Source organism: Gobius niger, assembly GCF_951799975.1.
Source record: "Gobius niger genome assembly, chromosome: 8".
Lineage (NCBI taxonomy): Eukaryota > Metazoa > Chordata > Actinopteri > Gobiiformes > Gobiidae > Gobius > Gobius niger.
The window spans coordinates 34069046-34089717 of record NC_136859.1 but is presented as its reverse complement, the minus strand read 5'-3'; the positions used below and the strand labels follow the sequence as shown (position 1 = coordinate 34089717).

The 20672-nt window shown below is 41.4% G+C and overlaps 1 protein-coding gene across 2 annotated transcripts in view; it reads right to left on the bottom strand.

Annotated features, from left to right (window-relative positions):
* sema6cb (semaphorin 6Cb) overlaps positions 1 to 20672 on the bottom strand; it is a 266790-nt gene that overhangs the window by 23159 nt on the left and 222959 nt on the right. For both annotated transcript variants that reach the window (XM_079561863.1, XM_079561864.1), the window contains exons 19-20: positions 5078 to 5136; positions 4672 to 4722 (exon numbers count right to left, since the gene is read on the bottom strand). In XM_079561863.1, the coding sequence (XP_079417989.1) occupies positions 4672 to 4722; positions 5078 to 5136 (110 nt within the window). The remainder of the gene's footprint in view (positions 1 to 4671; positions 4723 to 5077; positions 5137 to 20672) is intronic.

Genomic DNA, 20672 nt, shown 5'->3' with positions numbered 1-20672 from the left:
CCAGCCTCAGTTCTCTTTCTGACTCCAGCAGGTTTTCCTTCAAAATGTCTCTGTATTTGCGCCATCCATCTTCCCAACTATTCTTACAATCTCCCCAGTTCCCGCTGAGGAAAAGCAGCCCCACAGCATGATGCTCCCCCCCGTATATTTGACACTGGGGATGGTGCACACAGGACAATGAGCAGTGTCAGGTTTGCTCCATACATAACGTTTTGCATCTGGGCCAAAAAGTTACATTTTTCTCTCATCTGACCAAAGCTCCTTCTTCCACATGGAGCTGTGTCCTCCATATGACTTCTAGCAAACTTCAAACGGGATTTTTTATGGCCTCCTTTCAATAATGGCTTTCTTCTTCCACTCGTCCATGAAGGCCAGATTTGTGTAGATATGACTTATAGTTGTCCCATGTACAGATTCCCCCAGCTCAGCGGCAGGACTTCACAGCTCCTCCAGAGTTATCTTGGGGCACTTGGTTGTATATCTTACCAGTGTCCTCCTTGTTTGATCTAATATTATAGATGGGCGACCGTGTCTTGGTAAGTTGGCAGTGGTGCTATACTCTTTCCATTTCTGAATGATGGATTGAACAGTGCTCCGGGAGATGTTTAAATCTTGGGAAATCTTTGTATAACTTAATGCTCCTTTGAACTTCTCCACAGCTTTATCCCTGACCTCTCTGGTTTGCTCCTCGGCCTTCATGATGTTGTTTAGTGACCAATACACTCCGACCACAGCTCTGAGGGCCTAAAAGAACAGCTGAAATTATACTGAGAGTAGATTACACACAGGTGGCCTCTATTTAATGGTTAGGCCAAGGTGTGAACATTCTGGAGTCATGAGGAATGTTTTAAAGGCAATTTAATGCACTCAGAAAATGCTGTATGAATACTTATGCAAGCCCCACTTTTCACTTTTCTATTTTTTGAAAAATAACAGAATCATGTATCATTTTGCTTTCACTTCACAGTTGTCTGTTGCTTGTGTGTGAACGTTCATTAAAATATCAAGATAAAATCTTTATGTTTAGGGTTGTAAACATGACAAAATGTGCAAAAGTTCAAGGTGTATGAATACTTTCGAGAGACACTGTATTGTGTATTTGGGAAAACACTAAACCATCCTCCACATGTTTTCAAATTCCTCACCAGCCCTGGCCCTTGCGTCTCAGAGGAGCTGTCTACAAACTATGAAACCCACCCCAAATCAAATCAAATCAAATCAAATCAAATCAAATCAAATCAAATCATATCATATCATATCATATCAAAGAGTTGCCTCTACTTAAATATTTCAGTCTTCTCTCAAATGTCAGGCACTCAGATGTGTAGAATGTGAACAATTAACAGAAGTTTGATTTTAAAAAAGGTAGCTGCAAAACAGTAATAATTATCAGAACAATCGCATCAAGAGATTTTGCCAATTTTGTGTTGAAGTTGGATTTTGTCATGAATATCAATGATGTGGATTTGGAGCTTGGATAATGTCAGTGCTTTTAGACTTGGAGCTGTTGGACCACAACTTCTCCATTGACCGTTCACATTATACTCGCTCATCACCAGAGCCTCAGCCGGTTGCACCGAGGAGGGCCGTGCTAAGGCTTAGCGGCTGCAGGCTCTCCACATGATGGGCCCAGAGCAGATACTAATCGCTGCGCTGGATCCTGCGCCGCCATGGGGTCCCTTAGGTCCCAATTTGTCCAGTGAAGAAATAAAGAGAATGGTTTTTGAACCTCTTTGGAAAGTTGAGCGAGGTCCTTTGGTAGTGAAGATGAAAGCGAGAGGCGCTGGCTGAGAGCACAGTGATGGAAAACTACTGCTATTGTTGGACGGTCTGAGCCAGGGCTTCTCAATTTTCAACGCCAAAGAGCGGTGTAAGAAAATATCGGACTTGCAAAGGACTGAACTAGGACTAAAGCAGGTCCTAGACAGGTACAAAACCGGATTCAAACATGTCTACAGAAGGATAAACCCAAATTAACACTTGTAGTAATGGGTCTACAAGGTTAGCAGGTTTTACAGAATAAGATCGGTCCACATTATAGGGGTTTGGTTTGTCAAGACAGGTGCTCCATGGCGTGTGCAAGCTATATACAATGGAAGGAAAAAGTATCCTTACCCCCTTAACTTTCGACATTTTGTCACACTATGGACCACAAATATAAATATATTCAGTTGAAATTTTATGTGAAAGACACACATTAAGTGACACACAATTGAGAAGTAAAATTTATCTTTGATTCTGAACTTTTTTTTTATAAATAAAAGAAAAAGAAAAGTGGGTTGTGCAAAAGTATCTACAAACCCCAAGTTAATACTTGTGGAACCGCCTTTTGCTGCAATTACAGCTGCAAGTCTGTTGGGGTTTGTCTCCACCAGTCCTGCACATCATATGATTAGTTAGATTAGAAGCAGAGCGCTTGTGAGCTGCAAATTTCAGGTCTTTCCACAGATTCTCGATTGGATTTAGGTCTGGACTTTGACTTGACCTTTCTAACACAAGGGTATTTTTAGTTTTCAACCATTCCATTGTTGCCCTGGCTTTATGTTTAGGGTCGTTGTCTTGCTGGAAGGTGAACCTCCGCCCCAGTTTCAAGTCCTTTGCTTTTTCGTCCAAAATTGCCCTGTATTTGGCCCAATCCATCTTCCCATCTACTCGAACCATGTTCCCTGTCCCTGCCTAAGAAAAGCACCCCCAGAGCATGCTGCTACCACCACCATGTTTGACAGTGGGGCTGGTGTTTTCAGGGTGATGTGCAGTGTAACTTTTACGCCAAACATAGCATTTTGCATTTAACTGTACTTTGAGAGATGTTCAAAGCTTTGGAAAAATCTTTTTATAACCTAACCCAGCTTTACACTTCTCAATAACTTTATCCCGGACCTGTCTGGTGTGTTCCTTGGACTTCATGATACTGAACTGACATTACACATGAGCAAACGCTTGGTAAACGACTTCTAAGTTACCTAAACAAACAGCTTATTTTTCCAAGTTGCGACCCCTGAAACTGCAATTAATTGAGCCTCTGAGTACCTCACTGCGCCGCCGCTAACTCCTATGGCCCATGTTCCCCTGCAGTTTTCCTCTCAGATTCCGGGGGTTGTATGAACAGAAATGTAATGCGGCGGGGGACGATGATCATTCTTGCTACAGGGCGTTAGGCAGAGCGGTCAGTGCGCCGCAGGGCCTTCACTCAACAAAATGGCTCGGTGTCAGAGCTGTCAGGCTGAGTGAGAGGAAGTGACGAGGCGCCCACCATTCAACTGTCACTGCCCCAAAACAGAGTGTAGTGTAAACAATACACAGCTTCAGAGTCAGCATCAGCGCAGCCAATACGTCCTCGGTCCGGCTCGGGAAACATGGCGAGGACTGGAGATTACGAGACGCCAAAGTTTGTGGGTTTACACGCAAACTTAGGAACTTGAACTAAAACATAAGCAGTGCCAGAAGGACACGTGCACTTGCTCACTCACATAGGTCTGAAACTCAGACATTTAAGCCAATTTGGATATTCACAGGCTCTCTAGAACAGCTGACTGTGTTTTCTTGTCTTTTTAATATAGTCCAATGTGAAATCAAATAAACAGAAAAATAAAAGAAATATGCTATGGCAGCAGTGGAAACTGTAAAACATGAAGAAAATCAGTAGAAATCAGTAGTTGAACCCCCTCAGGAGAACGACCTCAGCCAAGCTGCGCTCTCACATCTCCATCCAGCGACACGCCCCATCATGTCACTCTGGTGTACACTAAAGACTAAAGATCCTAAATGTGTGAGCACTAAAACCACTCCTTCAGTCATCTCCAGAGACATTATTTAGACTGCACTACTGCACTGTGATTTGGGACATACGGAATATAACTTTAAAGGGGCTGCTAGATACAAGTTCGCCATTTAATACTCACTACTGCCACCTCAGGCCATATGTGTAACTGCACCTTCTATATTAAGCTTGTGCATGACGGCACTTCGGACCCGAATAAACACCTTTTTGAGTGACAGTGCAGGATTTTAGAGGCAGTTGTGGTGAACAGGTCAGGGCTCATTCTACACCTTAGGACATTGTTGAAACATGCAGGGGGAGGAAAATTTAATTTAACTTAATTTTAACATTTTTAAACTCCGTATAGTCCCTTTAAAGAAGACATTTACATTGCTGCTATACCTATTGCTTTTCATTACAAACATTGAAAGGGAATGAATATGTTAGTCGCGCTAAAAACTCATTCCTAACTTTTCTAACACGTTTGTATTATCCTGATTCTTCACAGGGACGAGTTTAGAGGCACATTTCACAACTTGCAGTGTCACTTTTCAGGGTCATTGTCACAAAAATGCGAGAAAACTCACCAGAGAGTTCATGAAATTGATACAGATGCTTCGTAATTGGATGGACAGTGTTTTATCCTGAAATGCCCGTTTACACATAAACTACAGGAGGACAAAACTAAATGTGATCCACTAATATAAAAAATAGTGCCAGACTTCTTTACAGCTCAGCATAAACATTTCCACCAAACAACAACTATTTTCCAAGCTTGAATGAGTCCAACCTCCTTATTTTCACATTTTAAGACACAGTTTTCTTATTTGGTCGTTGAAAGTTAGTGCATATAAACGTTTCTAGGCAAAAAAACAAACAGAGACAAAGACCACAACAAAACATCTACTGACCATATGCAGAGTCCACCGCCGTGTTCTGCCGGCGCGTGGTTGCCAGGACATCTGCAAACAAACAGGGAGGAATACACAGCTCATTAAAAAGTCGACATCGGCGCTTTGAGGGGGGCTAATTGTTGAGCGGGACACGACACTCTGCAGCGAACTCCATCGCTAAACAACATCTTCGTACGAGCTTAATTAATAGAGATAGAGAACATTAGTCGGGCAGGAGAGGCCAGCGTGGGCGGACAACCTCTTCTTCCTGCTCCTCCGATGTAACAATAGCGGGAGTAAATACATCTCTCTGTTCCTAATGATCATTTACGATGCAGTCGCTCGAGGCTGCAGCCGCTGTAGGTGGAGGCGTGTCGGTCTGATTGCGCTCTGTGTGAAAAGATGGAAATGACGGCGCTCTTACCGTGGCAGGTATCCGGGTGATGATCGTAGCCGTTCGGCACATCTTGTTCGAACGCACCCCTGCAGACACATGCACAAAAGAGTTGTCAGGGAGTAGGAAGTGGATAATCACCCATTTCAGTGCGCGTAATGGTTCTGAAAGGTCACGGTAATCAGGGTTTCTGAGAGGGGGATCGTTTATGACGCCGCCGTCGCTGCTCTGCCTGGTACGCTCGCGGCTGGTTGTGGAGGTGTATTTGAGTCAGCGGTCAGCTCTTTAAAGACTTTAAAGACCTCTTTCATTATTTGTAAATGTGATCAGTTGTGGGCGGGACAAAGCTGGAGGCGGGAAGCGAGATGCTAAATCACGGTTAGTGCTAGATTAGTCTGCTGTTATTCTAGATAGATCTCTGAGCTGAAAAAATAAAAAAACCTTAACCTTAATGCCGGCGATCTAGCATTAGCTCTATAAGCACCCATCACCCATTACTCCACCACTACTTTAACAAAGGCTCAATTAGGAATATAGGAGGTCATTTACCAAGCGTTTGTTCACAAAGCGAGTAGCACATGCAAAATTGGATCAGCAGCACAGTCATTTATGCATATTTTTACTCACACAACATTCTCTCCTTTACATATCAGATTTGGGATCCTAAAACTTTAACAAGGGCAACAGAGGCAGGGTTCACCACTGACACCTACTGACAAAAAACAATCCAAAAGACACAGCTTAGTGCAGCTTTAAAAAACAGAGAATGCTAACCACATAGCTAACCTTAGCTCCATGCTACATGCTAACGCTAGCTATGAGTACTGTTTTTTCGCTTTTACTTGACAATCTGCTGGGAAAAAAACATCCATGTGGACCCGATTTTGACTTGACTTTATTTGTGTGTGATAAATATGTTCATAGGCTAAAAAGGGCGAAAAATTGGGATTATCATAACATACTTCCTTCCCCCATGGCTAGTCCATACCACACTGCAGCTGTAGCCAACACAACAGGAGGATATCTTAAAGTAGTAAGTTTGTACTTTCTATAGTATTCTTTCCGCTGCTTCACTTCCTGCCTCCAGCCAATGTCACTGGAGGCTGGGAGGGGACATTTTTTTGTGCTGTAGCCCGAAGGTTGGTGGTTTGATCCTGGCCTTACCAGTGTCAAGGTGCCAAACAGTCAATGTGCCCTTTAGCCAGACATACGAATTGCTTAAAGGAGACATGTCCCATACAAATCATACAGTACAAAATCTACCTTTTCAAACTTTTAACCATGAAACATCAAGTCTGGTAGCTAGAGAAGTATTTCTATTTTGCTTACTTTCTCCAATCCGTACCCATTCTCACAACATTGATTTGTTAGCGGGCACTTGTTTATACCATGTTTAACTCCCCTGGCTGCCAGCGGAGGGCGCTACAACCAAACTTTGAGAGGCAAACCAACACCGTCAATGGGAATAAAGTTTCAAGATACTATACATAACATATCAATGCCGAAGTATAAAAAAAAAAGTGTTATCAGCAGGCTCTATTCTGGAGACATAATGTACATTGTAGAAACATGTGAATAAACCATCACTCATGAAAACAGCCTTGAGTATTGTGGAACGCTCTGCACGTCAAGCTCACAAAAAAATAGCATTTGTTCATATGTGAGCAAACAAACCTTTATAAAATGACAGAAGCAGATCATGAGGGAGTGTGAACTGGTATTAAATAATGCAATATATACAACAACCCAAAGCATTACTGTTGAGAATTTGCAACTGCGTCACATCAATTACTGGAAAGGCAAACCCATCCCACCAGCAAACTATTCACATCTTTATTCAGACGGATAGTCCTTTTACCTCACCGTGGATGGAGAGGCAGAAAATAATGTACATATGCTCTACTGCAAGGGAATTTTTAAAGCTAAATAGAACTTCAATTAACTAAAAAATGCTATGTTGATTCACAAACTGGGAATAAGTCAACAATGTGGAAGATAAGCCACAATCACCAATAGTATAAAGTTGCCAAATCCGCCATGCAGTCGTGTGCCTTTGAGATATCCTTGTATTCCAAGATCCTCATGTTTTCTAATAAGACCTCTCTTTTCGTCCTACTTTAGCTGGAGAGCGAGACAGGGACGAGAGATAAGTGCACCAAAACTAGATTACAACTCTTTTGTGTCTGGCCGAGGTCAGTAATTCTTCCAGCGAGGAGCGCTGCAGTGGCCCCGATTTAATTTGAGCTCTACATGATTGCTCGTCCCCAATCTACAGTTGTGACGAGATTCTTGGAGTTACTTTTTTTTTTTGGCCGTTGCAATTCACTTCCACCATGTCCCTGGCCTTCCCCGAATCTCCCTTCGATGTTTGTTCTTCATTACCTACAACGCGGGTTCTTTCTTTGTACATAAAACTTTGAGTGGTTGCAGAGTTTTCAATCGCATTTTATGCAATAAAAAATCAGCCATATTTTCTTCTGTGAAATATTAGTTACAAAGATCTTGTTTAGTTTTTGAGTAAGCTATTTCTAAGTAAAAGTTCAAAACTCAATAAAGCAGGCAGGAATTAGAAATAAAAAAATCCCAAGACTGGACAGTGTGGAGTCTGTCGGAGCCACTAAAGGGGAAATGTTGTTGCAAGAGTGGAATGAAAAGCTAATTTGGAGAAAACGGCTCTAAAGTTTTGTAACGTCTGCACATGCAAAAAATAATTCTCCCGTCTGTAGCCGCTGCTATCTCCAAGAGAGGAAATGACCATATATGGAATACAGTGTTATACATACAGCATTTGTGAATGATTTAAGCATGAAGACCTACTGTACTACTTACTGTAGACCTTTTTATGAAGCACTTTGGTCAACAACAGTTGTTTGAAATGTGCTATATAAATAAATTAGATTTTTATTATTATTATTTTTATTTATTTATTTATTTATTTATTTATTTTTTTAAATTTGATTTATTTATTTCATTTTGAAGAAAAAAGGCCGTTGTGGTACAATTTTGTAGTTTCTTCCTGAATATCCCCGGCTTGCTGAAAACAACATAGATCTGTGAATTGGTGTTAAATAACAGTAATTGTGTAGATACATATTTCTATATACCTTCATATATTTTCAATTCACAAAAAAATACACACTGAGGCTTTTATAGAGAGGCTGACATTAGTATGGGACTTCTACACGAGAAAATATAAATAATAATAATAATAAAAAAGGAACCAACTATAACTGTTCAATGTCAGTGGAAAAATGTAGTGCAAAAACAAACTTAGTCAAGATCCGGACGGACAGACAAACCTGTCATCATTTCTGGGCAGACATTGTCGGCTCCTGGGCTAATGGCACTGGAAATGTTCTTGACAAAATATATTCTGGCAGAAACAAAAACACGGCACGCGGTGCTTGTGCAAGCTGCTGCCTCAGGTTTCCACAAAGATGAAATGTTTTCGGAAAGAGGAAATGAGATCTATATTTTACTATGTTACGGGATTGGCAGTTTACACAGCCAATGATGCATTCAGACTGTTTTTCTTTAGTTTCAGAACACTGACCGCTGACTTAGAAGCAATGGCCCCCTGGAGTTTGCCCGGGATGAGAAGAGTGGCAAAAGTATTTGTTTTGTAAAGAGAATGTAACTGCATGAATCGGCACATTTTGGACAGGGTTTGGATAATGGCCACTGATGCTCAGAACTCTTTGGGTCTTAAAGAGGCTAGATGCAAGTTAGTCATTTTATGCTCACTCCTGCCACCTCAGGTCTTATGTGTAACTGCAGCTTCTATATTAAGGTCGTGCATGACGGCACTTCGGACCCGAATTAACACCTTTTTGAGTGACAGTGCAGGTCTGAGCTCATTCTACACATTAGGACATGGTTAGAACATGTAGGGGGGGGAGGAAAATACTTGGTTTTTAACAATTTCAAACTCCGTATAGTCCCTTTAAAGGGGGGGGGGGGGGGGGGTATTATGCAAAATCCACTTTTTCAAGCTTTACATCATGTTATTATGTCATTCCCTCATTAAAAACATGCCTGAAGTGTTGCCTTGGCACATTGACGTATTTTTGAGTAATCTGTAAAAACTCTGATGGCGGCCATTTTAGGGATAGGTTTGCCTGAGTCCTCCTAGGAACGCCCCCACCTCCTGGAGACGCCTCCGAGCTTTCGTCACCAGCCGAGTAACCAACCACTGCTCCTCAGCAGAACCCCCTCCCCACTGATGCCACAGACAGCGTGTGGAGGGGGCGTGTCGGAAAGAGACAGAGGTTCTTAAAGAGACAGAGGCCTATTTCAAGACATTCACTACAGCCATTTTGAGAGAGCAATTTTATACAAGGCAGTTATTCTAATTTACTGCATTTACAGACCAACAGAAGGTTTCATCATCATAGTGTGATATAGACTGGTGCTATGTGATTGAAAAAAGCATAATATCCCCTCTTTAAGCAAGCAAGTTTTTGAAGTTCTCATCTTAAAGATATGTTTTTAGGAGGTTCCTTGTGACACGCTCTTATATTTAGTGTGGCATTGTTTCTTGTATTGATCTTCCTTCTATTGCCTTTATACCAAACAGGTTAGTCATTCTTACTTTCCATTGCAAAGCTAATTCATGACTGAGCGGGTGAGAAACTTTCCAGTTTGATGAAACACAACACCTGCTGACATTACGTCACTCTCTTGTGTGATGGTCCAGAAACGGTAAAGACCTCCGATTATGAATTTCGCACACGACTCGCACAAAAACCTCTCTCCTCTGCCCGCGAGAGAATCTGCAGACACCCAATTTAGCGGCAGGAGTCGTCGGCGAGTTTGAGGCGACGAAAGCAGACTATTTGTCCGGAAGCAAAGGGGCTCACTTCAAAGAATTAATCACTTCTATTTCGCCGACGTGCGCCGACGCCTCCACTTCCACTGGCCCAGAATCACCCGGCAGAGGTCAGAATGGGGAGTTTAGAGAAGACTCAACTCCACACCTCTAAATTATTCCCCATGTTATTTCTCCACCTTCAGATCAATAGAATGTACATGAAAGGTACTTTACTAAAAATCATGTTTCAAATCACAGTAATCTGTCAGAAAATGCAAATAACTTGTTTCCCAAAATGGTTCAGACCCTTGCAGGGCTGAAGGAATGCAGGGAGACTGTTTTTGCAGTGAGATTGAAAACATACAATCACCCAGCCTGAACTCTGCACAGCTTTCAAATTAGCCCCCTATTTACGTTGTTAGCTACGTAAACAGCTCGATAAGATGGAGGCCTTTATCAGGGACAGTTTGAATTATAATTCTCGTGTGTGAGAATTGCTTGTTCATTTAAGTATTGTGGAATTAGTCCAATTTCCCATGGGGAGAGTTTTGAAGGACTGAAAAATAATAATCGGGGAGTGACTCAAATTCTTGGCTCTGGGTTGTTTGGGATGGAGAAAAGAACTATCTGAGAATGCACTGTTATTTGCTATAAAAGAAACTGATTAGAAAGGTCCAAGCACATTCTTTTGTGACCAACTCTGACCTTGGAATGAAAAGTTCATTCGTTTTCTTGGACATTACAGACTCTCCCGACTGCCATGACACTAGAGGCCAGTACCGGCGTCGAGCTAACTGTGATGGATTTGTAAAACATTTGTAAAAAATAAAAAACATTCCCCCAGACCTTACCAGAGTTCGCAAAAACATTTTCACTCTTTGACACAGCTAACCTCTTTTTTGTGATTGCAGTGTGTGAAAGCACAACTTTACTTTAATAAATGCGTTTCCAAGTCCCTGTGAGGGTAATGTAAGTCTTTATGGGATTATTAGAGAGTCTGCCACTGACTGGAAGACGTCTTAGCTCTCTCTGTTCTCACGGTAAGATGAACCGCTTTACTGCTTTCCAATACCAATGCACACAAATGGAAGTCCGTCACCAGTCACCTGTCATTTGATATTTTCATATAAAAATAGGGCTGCACGTTTTCAAGTTTTTCATTAACCGTTAACCAAGGCCCTTAGTGGTTAAGTAAACAACGAGGAGTAATAATGCACGACGCGGAGTGCATTATAACCGTCTAATGCACGGCTCCGAGTTGTTTAATCCGCTTATACCAGGGTCCCACAAACGCAACATTTATAATAAATATTTGTTTCATTACTAAACTCACTAAATATGCCAGACCACCGGGACTATTGTGTGTGGGTTATTAGCCGGTCACTGAAGGCTCGTCTCAGAGCGAGTCATTCTCCGCAGCTATTACGAGGATCTCAGTCAGGCTCAACGACACAACTTCAGCACAGAATCACAACACAACAGGACTAATCCAGAATGAATAGTGCCTTAACCGTTTGAAGTAGAAATGGAAAGCTCATATTTTATGCACAGTAGGCTAACCTAGCTGCTCACTCTCCTCTACTTCCCATTTATGAAAAGTTTTGTTTTGGCCAAAATCGTTGAAATTAACACAAAATCCATCATACATTTCTGTCAGTCACTGTTAGAGGATAACATTAAATCGCTATTTATCATACTGGGTCAGGCTGTACAGTCGTACTATCTCTGTCATAGCCTTGACTGTGGTGCTCAGGCGCCCACTCTCTGCCACTGAATGCTTGCGTATCAGTATGACGCTCTGAGAGGGGATTTGTCCCTCTTCTGTGGAAGCACAGACAGACTTGAATGGTAGGACTAGCGCAATGTCTCGAGTTCATGTCTCCGGGTCCCGCACCGATGGTATATAAACTTCTCCTGCATAAGACATCCAGACTGCTGCCTGTCATTCATCTATCCTCTCGAACACCATTGTTATTTCCCTAACAGTCACTAATTAAGTGTTTATCTGATTCAGCTGTGTCATGCGTTGCTATGGCGATGCCCACAGCGGAGTGATATCCCAGTGATTTAACTACCGGACTACGTGTGCGGTTATACCAAAATAATGCACCAGCCAATCAGAATCCAGTATTCACCCAGACCATGGTATAATACTCGGTTAACCATTAGTGGTGACAAACACGAAAGGGGTATTTCATTGTGAACACCTTTATTAATTATTTATTCATTATTTATTTTTGGCTGGAACGCATTTGAAACCAAATTAATTTATAGAAATAAAGGCAGTGGTAATGACAGAGCAGTCAAAGTAGGTCACTGACTTTTGCTTTCACAAGGCCCGAGAGTATTTGACTTTACCTGCAGTCATTTAGCTCGCTTTGCCCAAAGAAACAGTCATTCATGCGTACAACAGCAACAACATTTATCTCCAACACTTTTGAACAATTATGAGAAAGGTGAGCTTCGTGCCTTAGCTTACCCAGCTACCTCTAAGTGATGCCCAGGTATCGGCTCTTGAGATGGTACCAAATCGAAGTACTTGCAGTACTTGCATTTAGATCTGAGAGATCTGAGAATAACAGATAAATCCCCAGAATTAAATGTAGTTTTATTTTGTGACATATTAGTTACAAGCACTTTTTCCAGAGGGGATTTTGCATTGTGTTTATTTTTAAAAAAGCTACTTATTAGTAATTAGTGTAATTGTCTGTCTCGGGGACTGCAGATGGAACTCAGCTCCAAGCACTAAAGTCTGGCACAGAGCATCTTTTCATATGCTGATTAATGCTCCTGTACATGGTCCCATGGAATTAGATGTGAAAAAAATCCCCCAGAATAAACCTTTGAAACCTTTAAACACTGGAAAATGTAAAGTCTGCAGGTGCTTCTTACGTACGTGAAGATATTGTTGCACCAATGTGACAATCATGCATTTCGACACAATGGCAATGTGCACGTGTGACAACGTTATCAGTCAAGTCAAAGAACAACGACTTCAGTACAGAACTGCGCCTCTATGGCTAAATGACACGCTCTGATTTTCTTGTAGTCCAAAATGTGAACATGAAGTTCTGCATGCCTTCTGAAACGGGGCTGGTATCGACTTTTGAGTGACCGTTTGCTCTGCTAATTCATCATCTACTGTATAGTGTTTGCCATAATGCTAGCAGACGCTATTAGCATGCTATTGGTTCTCCACACACCAGTCTAGTTTTAACCATGCTAAATGTGTGCTATTAACTGTTAGCTTGTCTTGTTTTGTAAGTTGCGTAAATGCTGACTTATGGACCAGTACGAGGCTAACTTCAGGTTGAAAATGAAAGCAATGGAATCAAGTATATCAATATCAAGACAATCCACGCACAACGACGTGTTTGTGTGTCAGACAGTGGGACAATTCCCTGGAGAATATTGACTATGTTCTCCGTAGGAAGCTTTGAGGTGGTGGTTTGCGACAGTGCGATTCTCAAAAGGGACCAGCAGGAGGAGCTCTCAGCGCAAGCCACTTAGTAGTGCTTTAATAATTGCCGTGCACAGTGTTATCTTCTCTGTCTCTCCTGAAATAAAGAGAAGAAAATAGTGTGCAGAAATGTGTCAGGAACAGTGTCCTAACAAAGGAGGAAAAGTGTAATATCTTATCCAAGTCTCAATGAAACAGCCTCGCAGCAGCCTCGTCTTGCTGTTGCCAGTTCATTTCAAAGTTGATTAGAGTTCCTTCATTTCTGGCTCACAAAAGACGTTTTTTTTTGTATTTTTTTTTTCTAGCTCAAATACTGCAATCAGAACAAACGCGATCCAAACACGCTGTCGTCTGTTTTGTTTTTCAAGGCGAGCACACCGTCTTTCAAATGGCACAGGGAAAAGCACGAGCACCGGCATTTCAAATACTTTCCCTAAAAGAATCAAGAATAACTCGGTGTTTGGTTTTCCTTTATTTTGGCTTTGGGTCCAGGAATCGAACCCCTGACCGCCGGCACCAATATGAGCGGAACTAGTTACTGATCTGAAGCTTTAGGTGCACATTCAGGCTTTTATTTACTTGTGTCATGAGGAAAAGATGAAACTAAATGGATTCATACGGAGTAGAGTTTTGTCTGATCTGATGCTTGTTTTGCCACACGTCTTGGATATGATTATATTTTCTTAGTCGAACCAAGACTAAAATCATTTTTATGTTTTTTTACAATTTACGAGCTGGCAACGACAATCTCCTCGACATGTCTGAGGGAGTAACCCAAATAAATCTTCCTTGCGAAAACTGTCGGAAATACTGAATATACAAGAAATGTGCTTTCTAAAAGGACAAGATTCTTGCCTTGCAAATAGAAAAATACATCATTGAAGTCAATGGAACCCAGTTGGTAAGAAGACTGAAAAAAGTGCTACTCGCTACTAACTAAAGCTCAGTGATGCCACGGCGTTCCCAAAACTTTGGAATAAACAACTTGGTGCAAAGTTAAGATGCTGGGATCAATCTGGAATAAAGTGAACAGATGTTTACCCCTCTCAGAGACAGAGTATACCAGAGAAACTGTTTTTGGTTCATTTTGGAATGGAAGCTTATTTCTAAACGCTTTTTCACATGGCACAAGTCACCCACCTCCATTCAGTCACGTACACACATCATTCATCCCAATTGTACATGTTTTTAGTGGTACCTGGAGGAAGCCTTCACAGACACGGGGAGAACATGCAAACTCCACACGGAAAGGCCCCGACCAGGTGGGAACCGAACCAAGGACCTTCTACCGCTGTACTGCTGTGGCTTTAAAATGCACACTTCATGAACAGCAGGGGGCGCTGTGATGACGCAATACCAAATTCAGACACAATTAAAACGGTTTTGTACTTTCTGCTTTGAATATTTTCAAAAGCAAGTATTTCAGAACTTAAACTTTTACTGCTTTTACTTCCATCGCAGTCCCATTTGAACGGTGATCCAAGTAATCCAAGTACTTTGACCACGTCTGGTTGCAGTATGACATATTTATTCCACTGTCCTCAATCATAGTGCTCTTTTGCCGTACATTTTCTGGACTAATATATCTGTTTGCTGTTGACTCACACAAACCAAAGATCAGGAGCATTTGCCAGTGGCCCAGTTTGAAAGAGCCTCGTATCATTTACGTTCAGGGCGATGACAGATGCATTTCTAACGCACAGACTCGATCTTTGGTAATAACTGGTCTCTCACTTTGTTTTGGGGCTGCTCAGTCGTTGTCAATAACAGCGTGCTCTTAGTGCCACCGCATCGATCCGTCCCTCCGGAGCTGAAAGGCTGTTCCTGGCTCACTGTCCTTCAACTTAATGAATGCTGTGATGAGTCAACCTCACGTAACCCGCTGCGCTCTTTCAACTTTAACTTTGGGAGCTATAAATCAGCCGCGGCAGATAAGTTTGTAAACAAGATAAAGTGTAAAGGGGGGGGCAGCGCGATCGATACCTGGCTTGTGAAGTTTAATTATAAAATACGAGTTAAGAGAATATTGCTTTCGGAGCCGATGTCACAATCTAGCGATAGAAAAACGCCAAGATTAATGCGGTACATTGAAGTTTCACTGGCTGCTATTCGGACATGAGCAAATATTTTGGTAATATCGGAGGTAAGCAACCAAATATCTGCAGCGTACACTTCAGAAATCACATGCTGAACTTCACGTGAACTTGTATTTTAACACTTGAAAAGAAAACATCATGCAAATATTATTATTATTACATAGATTCTCTTCCTCGGCAGCACAGGGACATTTTATTTTTGACATAACTATTTTTAACACTCAAACTGCCTTAATTACAGTGCCGCTGATTTGTTAGCATGGCGCTGGCTTAAGATAAAAGCTTGTATTTTCTTTTTAACACTGAACATTCCCACTGTGGAAAGTGAAACTGCTTAAACCAAAAACAGACATGATTTTGAAGTCACAAAACCAATGCTGGGATGTATCATTAAATGTATTTTAAATACTCATTTGATGCTCCTGACTACAGAACTACAGAACTTTTTAGTCTCTAAATTGGGGAAAAAAAAAAAAAAAAAACTTCCTTTACAGCAAACTTCGGTCTTACATGGTAACACTGAAACAATCAGGTTCATTTGTTGTTGATACTGTATTGACACTGTAGCAGATTTTTGATCTTCAGTTCTTGAATGAGCTTCAGACTAACTGTCAAGTACAAGACTGGAACGTTTGGAGTCTGGAGGAGCGACCAAAGTGGAGATGTTGTTTCAAGAGTTTAAAGAAAACCTCATTTTGTGAAAATGGGCCTAAAGTTTTGTAAAAATGCGCCTGTATATTTCTCTCCCAGGAAGGAAAGGAGACAAAACATCAAATAAACATCGCACAGGCTAAGTTTGGTCTTTTTGTTACTCTGACATTAACACTACGATGTTAACGGGCAAAACCAGCTAAAACTCTCAACAGTGACGTACATTTAAACCTGTTGTGCTCGAAACAAGCCATTGAAATGCAACTTAAGTCACATTATTTCCTCTTTTTATAAAGGAAGAAAAAATAATTACAATGATATCACAACGACTAGCTGGACTCGAATATGAGACTATTTTTCTTTGCGTTGGAAATCCTGCTCCATTGTCCATCTTCCCCTGTCTGTCCTTGGGCGTCTTTTGTTTTGCCGACAATGGTTATGTCAAATGCATTATGTATGACTCAAAAACAGACAGCAGCAAACTTTTGCTATATTTAATAACAGAACAAAGAGAGAATATGCCTGCGGATCCTCTCTCCTGGGTGTCCTTTTTCTCCTGACGGCTTTCATTCAAATGTAAGGTCTGGAAGGTGAAAACACTGATTTTTATTTAGATTTGTGGCTAGTTTTCTCCCTTAACATCAACAACAACTTTTTCTCTTGACCAGACTGCAATACACTGAACTAAACCTTGGTCCTGTTTTCGCAAACAACATCTCCACTTAAGTAGCTCCTACAGACTCCACACTTTACTGTCCTGGACTTCACAATATTTTGAAAGGTTTTTTTTATTTCATCTCTCATCCAAAAACTAAACAAGATCTAGATAGCGTTATGGATAGCTTTATTAAATCATGTCTTAGATTTGTGGGATGACCCAGCAAAACTTTAAAATTCAAATCTCTAAATGTCATTTCTCCCGCCATTCACCTGCAGCGTCTCACTTTGAACAGTAAGTATGTCATTGAAAAAACAACTACAACAGCTCAGTTTGTTTCTATGGTTAGCACTTTGTCTCACAGTATGAAGGGCCTGGAAAACCCCATTGATATTGTACACTTTATAGTTTGAAATAATGTCTATTTAAGGACAAAACTGTGACTATGAAACATGGGCATGGGCTGATCAGGGCTTTGCTGAGAGCTCCCTCCACAGGCAGCAGAGGGAATGACTTGATAAAAACTACATTTCTGTTTCATCGCACAGTGGGGTGATGAACACACATTGAGCGCAGAACTGCTCAGCACCAATCCAGTGTTGAATTATGGACTTTAAAAATGTGGAGGACAGTTTGGAGTTTTTCCTGTGACGCAACATGAGCCAGGAAGTACTGATGGGAGCGCTACAGAAACGACAAAGACAACAGAATGACTCAAAACTGAACTGAATGAAGCTCGCAGAAGTTTATTTACACATCTCCTTCAAGAATTGCTTCTACTTTATTTTCCAATCCACATTCCTAGTTCTATTTCATTAATCCATCGGAATCGTATGTGTCCTTCATTAACAATTCCTCTAACATACAGTGTGTGCTGCCCCCTCTTTAAACCACTAAACCTACCTGTGGCAGATTCACCACTCAGCCCAGACCTCGACGTTATCTTCACAAACTAAAGCTACGATCCGTGCTGCACATCAGTGAGCTGGATCTGCAGGCTCGACTCACACTAACATCTGTGCACCAACACAAAGCGCACATGCTTGTACACATGATCATGAATATCCGGGCAGCCGGACTGTCCATCCTTCAGTGAGACTCGGGCAGACATATTACCCATAGAGAACCAGCTCTTCCTGCTGAGGCGTGTTGTCCTTCGGAGGAAGGAGGTTTACAAAACCGTCATGGGATCAAACAAACCAGGATGAAAAGAAGCTAAATTATTTTATTTTTTAAAGAAAGCAAGGTTCAAAGAGAATAAAACTTTGATATCCCAGATCAAAGCATGATTTGATCAAAATCAAACTAAAGGTTGGTAAAAGTCGACAAACCACAGAAGGTCAAAAGAACAACAAGGAAAGTAACAAAACATGCCAACATTTAGTGAAAAGTTGTACGGTTACAATTCAAAAGTAGAGCGATACATTCATTATACAATCAAAAGTTAAAAAGTCTCAAACAGTAACTGGTTTAGGTTTTAAAGTCTCACAGGTTGAGGGCAATATCTAGTCTTTGCAACATTGCCACAACTGCTTGAGAACACAGAGTCTGCGCTGAAATCAAACCTGTTTGCTTTCATGGAGACTACCTGGAGACTCGCCCCATCTCCAGAGGACGGCTCAGAGACCAGCAGCAACTAACTTCTCCATCTAGTCTCCAGGCTGGTGAGATGGGCCTGTATGCATGCGATCAGTCCGAGTTACGGAGACGTCGTTTGGACTGCCAGTCTCCTCTCCTCTAGTGAAACAGACCCTATACTGAACCCGAGTATTTGAAATATATCAAAACTTAATGTACTGTTTTTTCTTTTACTTCAAGACTATTTCCGTTGTAGATTCTCCCTGAATTCATATGGAATTACGTTACAAAGAGCCGCCTTTTGTTTTGATTACTGCGTTCAACATTTTCTCAATGGGCTTCACGATATCGTCACCACAAAGGGACTTCATATTTCAGATGATGACCTTATCAGGCTCTTTGAGAAAGTGCCACGAATAAAGGCTGGCAATTATGAAGAATTTAAAATCTAAAATATATTTTGAATTATTTCATGTTTTTTGGTTTGAATGAACACATGGTATCAGACAAAACAAAGTTTAATGTCTTCAATGAGAATCACACTATGTAAATGGGTATCTATTGAGGAATCTATTTAATATTGTATCCTCCGCCAATTAATTTTAGACCTACTTAATCCCAATGACGTCCAAACCATTACAATTCAATTTGAGTAGTAAAACGCTTGACCATAAAAGTGACATTTTGGGATACATTTATGTCAAGATGGAAAAGCCATTAAAGTGAGTCGGCTGCAGGTTTATCCCAGGTTTTTCCAGAACAAAGAGGGAGACGCTGCTGCAGCTACCGCACGCATCTTCATGAGAAACAGATGTTCGCCGCTGGGACAAGGCGGATGACTTTCTCGTCTGCTCTTAACCACTTGTTCACCTTTGCGACTTTCCCCCACGCTCCTTTGCTAATCCTTCCACATTTCCCCGTTCGTATCAGTGGGCTAATGGTTCCATTTGGAAGCAACATTCCGGCCCAGCTCTTCCCGGGTTCTGCCCTGTTGCTGCTGGCTCCGTTCAGACACATAAATCAAATGTCAGCGAGCAGCTCTAAGGACCACCCTTCCTCCTGTTACACTGGAGAGTTCACTCAGACCTGCTCTTCCCTGTGTTTTACTTGTTTGGAACAATTCAAGGCCTGATGCTTGTTTGTTTTGTTTTTTTGTGGTTTGCATTCAATGAAAGTGGAAGTATTTCAAACTTTAAATAGTTGCATTAATAAGCACAGTGCACACAGATCTTATTTCACAAATGTCTGCCTTTACAATATGCTGAAGGACACGTCAAATTTCATTCCACTACTACAATCATACAGGACTTTAATCTTCAAAAAAAAAAAAAAAAAAAGATGAAAGAAAATGGATGGACTTATGCAACACTAAAAGTTGTAAGGGGAAATTCTGGATAACGCTTTAGAATACAGCCCGCGAGTTCCAGGTGTAAGTACGGGCAAGTAATTACACATGTAAGTACAGGTCCTCTACCAATGTGTAACGGGGGGAACAATGTGTAACATGTACAAAGCGTAACAAGGGGGAACAATGTGTAACAAGGAAGTACAAAGTTACACCTTGCTCCCAATTGTGACACTTCATACTTCCTTGTTACACATTATTCCCCCTTGTTACACGTTGTAAGAGTACCTGTTCTTTGTGACACTTTGTACTTCCTTGTTACACATTGTTCCCCTTTGTACTTCCTTGTTACACATTGACCCCCCCTTGTTACACGTTGTAAGAGTACCTGTTCTTTGTGACACTTTGTACTTCCTTGTTACACATCATTCCCCCTTGTTACACGTTGTAAGAGTACCTGTTCTTTGTGACACTTTGTACTTCCTTGTTACACATTATTCCCCCTTGTTACACGTTGTAAGAGTACCTGTTCTTTGTGACACTTTGTACTTCCTTGTTACACATTGTTCCCCTTTGTACTTCCTTGTTACAGATTGACCCCCTTGTTACACGTTGTAAGAGTACCTGTACTTACATGTTTAAGTACTTTCTTCACCTGGAACTATTCTAAAGCGTTACCAAATGCTGGTTAGCCGTCGGATCCCAATGAAAAGGGAGTGAACAGGACGAAAAAATAAATAAATAAAATAGTTCCAAATGACTGTATATGGTTCCCATTGACTACGCACATAAGGAGTAAAACTAGGACTAGGAGATGGGCCTGGAGACCCGGGGTAAACCGCAGAACCCGACCACATACAAACATACAAACTCCACATAAACGTCCCCACTGGGAAACAAACGCAGGAGTTCCTAAGGCAAAGGTTCAGACGGTGTCATCTGTACTGGGCTGTCACCTCAAGAGGCTTCCTCAGCAACTCGATCTTCTAGAAGAACTAGAGAGTGGTTTACTTTGCCTCTGTTGTAC